Source organism: Nanorana parkeri, unplaced genomic scaffold (genome assembly GCF_000935625.1).
Source record: "Nanorana parkeri isolate BGI_ZX_2015 unplaced genomic scaffold, ASM93562v1 scaffold561, whole genome shotgun sequence".
Classification (NCBI taxonomy): domain Eukaryota; kingdom Metazoa; phylum Chordata; class Amphibia; order Anura; family Dicroglossidae; genus Nanorana; species Nanorana parkeri.
In genome coordinates this window covers 166,728-172,727 of record NW_017306829.1, presented here as the reverse complement: position 1 = coordinate 172,727, position 6,000 = coordinate 166,728, and the positions used below count along the sequence as shown (strand labels likewise).

The window sequence follows — 6,000 nt, the reverse complement described above, 5'->3', positions numbered from 1 at the left end:
GCGAAATCGCAGAAAACTACCATACCCAAAATTGGCCATAGGCGACACTTTAAAAGCTTTTACCGCTCATCAGTTTAGTGTTATCAGTGATTGATGGCCCTAGACTTATTGCTCTCACTCAGACGTTCGCGGCGATATGTAACATGTGCGGCGTAATGGGCGCAATCGTCGTTTTTGCACGTATGCGCCCCCGACGCATGCGTGTATGTATGGGTGGGGACTAAAAATGTTTTTTAAATTCTTTTTTATGTGTAACTTTACATTTTTTTGGGGGGGGGGGGAAACTTAAATTTTTTTTACTTTTTTTTTTTTTTACTAAACAAATAAAACCCCCTATGTGATAGCAGAATATGTGACAGGTCCTCTTTATGGAGACATCAGGGGTCTCCAAGACCCCTAATGTCACCTAGGACCCCCCAAAAGAAGCTGATGAAGCAGAGATCTGCTCCATCAGCTTCTTTGCAGCTTCTGAAGCTGGAGAGTGACACAAGAATGCGGAAGTGATGTATTATACAACACTTCCGCATTCTTGCAGAGGAGAGGGGACTGGAGGGAGCTCGTGTACCGAGCTCCCTCTGATCCCGTGACACAGGCGACCTGCTGATCCCGGGCTCGCACCCTCGCGCGGAGGGAACCGATCGGCACCCCATACACGCGATCCGCCGGCTCTACAAATTAAATATATTTGTGAATGGCTCATCCACCAAATGATCACGAACACCCCCTACTGGACATTGAAGCAGCATACTAAGAAGTCATCACTAAGCTCACACTTCGATCCTCTCCTAACAGCATGTTCCTAGTTAACACGTTCACTCTTTATGCTAAACCTTCCTCTCCTAGTAAGAATTCTGCCGTGCAGGGGATAAAAAGAGCATGATCTTGGTACAACTCAAACAATTTATTGTAGCTGCATTTAAAAGACACAGCATTGTTTTATTTCATATATAACTGCTGTTTTTTTTTAAATAGCTCTCTGTAGTTCAGCTTCAACCTTTGTTGCGCCGCTTAATATATAAAGGCAAACATACCATAGAAAGCTCCATTTCCTTGCTCCCCATTTTCATGTTTTTGTTGCTGATGTTCACGCAGTTGTTGGGACTCTTGACAAACATAAATCGTAAGCCTAGGCCGCACCACTCTAGATGGGAGAACAAAAATAAATGAGCAAAGCGCCTTTATGTGCAGCAAGAACATAGGCCGTACTTCAAGGCCACAGCAGATGTATCCAGAACATGACAACCAGAAGTGTAAATTTGATGTAGACCCCTTATGAACTGAATATTTGATAAATATGGCTATTGCAGATAAAAAGCTTACTGTAACATTTGTATTAAGCGGACTAGAAGTTCTGTGTTCCTATATAGGCTTTATAGCACAGAGGTCACTTGCCCAGAGTAAGACAGAAACAAATACAATGTACTACATTAAACAATGTGCATCACTTTATTGACACCACAGTCAGGAATACAGATATTTACTCACCTTCCTTTTAGTGCATTGAAGAGCCGAATGCCATCAGCAGGCCCACAGATCTGGATTACATCGTCTCTAGTTAGTTTTAATAAATCTGCACCTGAAACAAATATACATGCCCCAGTTGCTTTAGCTTCATGTTTGATATAGCTACTGATTGACTGGGATAGGAGAAAACTAACATTTTAAGGAAAATGTGTAACAAGCAAAAATATTGGGGCTGCAATTGCTGATCACCTGAAGTGTAACCTGTCTGGAAGCCATGCTGATCCAATAGCTTCAACACTGAGTCATCAATCCAAAAACAAGTATGCAGATCCGGAAATCTGAATTTGCTCTGGTGACTCAAAGTACTGGAGCCAGAGATAGCCAGGCAGCTAAACAATGTCAGCCCTGAATAAGTTTCTTAAAACATTAAGATGTAACCCTGCATTGCTTCTAAATCTCTCTCTGCACCTGACACTGCCATAAAATACAATGGGGGGAATTTACCAAAACTGGAGAAGACAGAATATGGAACAGTTGCCCATGGCAACCAATCAACTTCGTTCTTCAGTTTGTTCAGGTAAGATTTGAAAATAAAAGAGAAGCCGATTGGTTGCTGTGCACATCTGCTCCAGAATTTGTCTGCTCCAGTTTTGATAAATTCCCCTCAATGTCTCAAAAATAGGATATGGGAAATTCCTATGCATATTTAACGTACAAAAAAACATTGTAGGGAAAAAAAAGTGTTTTGGGGCATAGGTAATTATACTAACATGGACAGGAAGGATTGATTAAAAAAACTAAACCGTTAAAGGGGGCATGAGTAACTATGGTCTATGTGTCCAAGAATTTACACTATCCCTGTTTAGATATTTTACTATTTAACCTGAACACTGTCAGGGGCATTAAACATGAACATTGTGGTTTGTGAGGGTGCACACAGAAATATAACATATATATCTAGAAGGAGAGAGCATTTCATAGTGTAAGAAACCCTAAGCCATATGTTGGAAATAGGGCATGTAGCCAATGATGTATACGTCTGAGTGAAAATGCTGGGCATACAGGGAGTTTGTTGTCCACTAAACTCTTCAACTTAGAAAAGAAATAGAAAATGAACGGAAGCAAGCTAAACAAGGAGCTTTTCTGAAGGATGACGCTACATTTCTACCCAAGAAACAACGCCATGGAGATATACGAGATCCTAGGCCTAGATTTTAGTCAAATCATCTGAAGACACTGGCACTACCATTTACAAGATTTCTTAGCTGCCGTCTCTATGTGCCCATTTACTATTAATGTCTCTCCGAAACCAGTTTGGTTCTCATTCTCCTGTTTATTGCTACACACTACAGCCAACATAAAAAGGGAACTCTTACCAAGACAGATCACACAGGTCTAATTATAAAGTACAGCAACTCTTCTCTAGTTATGTATATCATTTCCCTGTGTGACTCGACTAGCCAAGATAAACAAAACTATAAATGCATGGCTGTTTTTTTGCAGCCATGTAGGGGAATCCGGCTCTACCGTATAATATATTCATTGTGTAGAGTGTGACAGTAACTTGTGTGTAAATTCTATTAGGTTTTTCAGTTCAAATTAAATGCAATACACTTAACACTTTAATTTTTGTGTTGCACTTCTTGGGGTCAGCCCCATAATTTCTGCCTATTCAATCTTTCCTCAAGCAGGTTCCATCTATTTTGACAAATCTGGCATATTAGTATCCTTGGGAAGCAACGGAGAGGCTACATATTAACCCTTTAAAGTGGACTTTTACCCCCTTTCACTCAAAATCACATCAGTATGCAGCTCTGCATGCTGGTATGAAAACATCTTACACCCAATGGCAAAATAAAACATTTTTTTTTTTACTTGCATATACTGTTTTTCCACTTTCAGGTCCTCTTAGGCATTAGTGATGTAGCTCGTGCCTAAGAGATGCATCCTGGGAAGTTAATCTCTCAAACAATTCATCCCCCACACAGCTACCTCCTCACGTATCACTTCCCCCTCCCGTTAGACTGTAAGACCTCAGGGGCAGGGCCCTCCTCACCATATTGTCTTGAATTGTATTGTGATTGTAATGTCTTCCTTATATTGTAAAGCGCTGCGCAAACTGTTGGCGCTATATAAATCCTGTATAATAATAATACTACATCGGTGCCTTCCTGGGAAATCTCATCTGTAAACTGCAAAATCTTGCGGCATCTCAGGGAAAGGGATTTTCCTCCCCTGAGATGATGTGCATGGTCACATGTCCCGGTCACATGTGCCAGAGTTCCAGGAGATGGATTAAATCTGCCCTTGGTAAAAATATGACCACTGAGAAAAAATGGGGAGGAAAAGAAAAATAAGGAATGCAAAGAATATATAGTTGCCAATTATAAAGTATCTTTGTGTAGATTGCCATTACTAAATATTTCCAAAGGTGCCTTTGTTGAACCTTCTTAAGATCAGGGTAAAGTTCCTCTTTAAGGACATGCCAAGCTCACAATGCATTGGATGCACAAAAGAAGGCAATGCAGCTGAATAACTGCCCTTAGCACGTGAGCTGCAATACCATGATACAATCCATCATTTACAGGGTGCTTTTAATGAGTCAAAACTACCCATCAAGCACCCACAAAGGCCTGCAGTAAGAAAAAGGCCCTAAAAAAATGCTTCACATAAGCATTTAACATTCAAACCGCACATGTATCAGAACTTCAAGTATTTAATATCCTATCCATCCTTTCCCTTCCAAGTTACCATCAAAGCGAATATGCAAGCAGACTGCAGCTTGTCCTGAAATGTGGAATGACTAAGGAATTTCAATAAAACATGGAATCTTTGCAATGTTCCTGCAAAATTTTAACACACCTCCTAAGCGAAACCCCCCCCGCCCTTACCCCCCAAACTTCCTTTTATGCTCAGCATATTTCACTCAAGCGGGAGAGAAGTATACATTTGTGTTTGTTGCTAAGGAGGGAGAGAAGGTAGGTTGCAGGTTGAGGGAATGTGAAATAGCATTGTATTAACACTTTTCCTTCTAGGGAGTTACCTGAGAAATTTGAGAATAGCCGCGAGAAAGCAGCAAATCTATTTCTATGTAGCCATTGTTGTGCCTCCTGAGGGGTTGATGTAGGCAAGAGGTTCTACAAGAGAAATGCATAAAGAGAGCTCCACAAAACTCCATTCTGTACATTAGGTAACAAACCAGTGTCTCATGAGAAGGGCATTTCCTCTTCTAGAAGACTGTAAGCACTCACGTAAGGAGTGCGTGTGTACGGTCACAGACAGTCTTGTGTGGCATAATTCCTAAAACAACCGTAAGCAAATCAATCTTTTACGTCCCAGCACAGTGCAAGTTCTAACAGCCTTTTTTACTTTTTTTTTTCTTTAAAGGAACTGTCAACTCCACATAAGACAATAGTATGTGATCCTAATACATTGCATAAACATACAATGTGCTATTCATATTGTTAAACACTTTTATTACTGGGGTATAGTATTACAATTTTGACACATCTACTATTAATATACAATTAATATGCACCTATATGTACCCTCAAAAACGCTCAATAAAAAAGGCAGCAAAAACATACTTGGTACAGCTTCTATAATGTCAAATACATCTAGTTCATTACTGCTACAAAAAGTCATCAAGTATTCATCCTCCAGGAAGCCTGTACGGATGCCCTATTTTTATTTATCTATACTTGTATGTAGGATTTTCTTTTTCAGCTAAATTCAATGAAGTAGGGACTACCAAAAAATAACAACATCAGATGGCCTTCTCAATCGATCCCACTGCTTTCAGTGCAAGTTCTTACTTTAAAGCGCAATAAATATTCCAAGTTGAACAATGCTATTTTTAAAATATTGAAAACTAGATGCACGAGTTATAAAAACACTGAATAGACTGAAGGCCGGAACAGTGATGGATAAAAAGCAGCTACTTGAAGCACCTCTAGGAAAAGTTGACCTTTAATTTCCCTTTCTGTACAGTGAGAATATTTAGCTTCAGCCCTGATCCAACAATATTCGCTGTGCAGCCCAGACCCACACTGCCTGCGTCCAGCTCCTCTTCATTTTGCACGTGTGCACAGCGACCGCATACATTCGTATGAGACAGCCATAGCTATGGCGGCCTCCAGAATACAGCAGTCCCATAGGAATGAATGAGGCTGCAGCATCAAAAGCATGCTAGAGATTTGCTTTGTGAAGGCAGCGTGCTGCAGGGCAGTGATGACCAGCTGGATCAGGGCTGAGTGTAAGAATGATATCAGAAGGACTACAGTCAGAGGGGTGGGGGGAATTAAAGGACAACACCCTTAAGCACAAGTATTCTTGAATGAATGCAAAAACACCAATTGACTGCTGTACCAGTAAGCATTTATTCAACTTGCAAGTAATGATTAATCTGGCCTTCGCCTGAGATTACCCAAGCCAGCTCAAAACTGACTGCCGATCTAATCTGTTGAGGGGAGGCCAATTCCCTGCCCTGCAGCTATAAGTCACAAAGGAGCAGAGAATTCCCCTGCCACTGATTGG

At 40.7% G+C, this 6,000-nt stretch overlaps 1 protein-coding gene across 4 annotated transcripts in view; it reads right to left on the bottom strand.

Moving 5' to 3' along the window:
* The window catches only part of TFCP2 (transcription factor CP2), a 55,568-nt gene that overhangs the window by 10,572 nt on the left and 38,996 nt on the right, over positions 1-6,000 (bottom strand). For all 4 annotated transcript variants that reach the window (XM_018562122.1, XM_018562121.1, XM_018562123.1 and 1 more), the window contains 3 exons: positions 4,508-4,601; positions 1,486-1,576; positions 1,032-1,141 (listed from right to left, as the gene is read on the bottom strand). In XM_018562122.1, the coding sequence (XP_018417624.1) occupies positions 1,032-1,141; positions 1,486-1,576; positions 4,508-4,601 (295 nt within the window). The remainder of the gene's footprint in view (positions 1-1,031; positions 1,142-1,485; positions 1,577-4,507; positions 4,602-6,000) is intronic.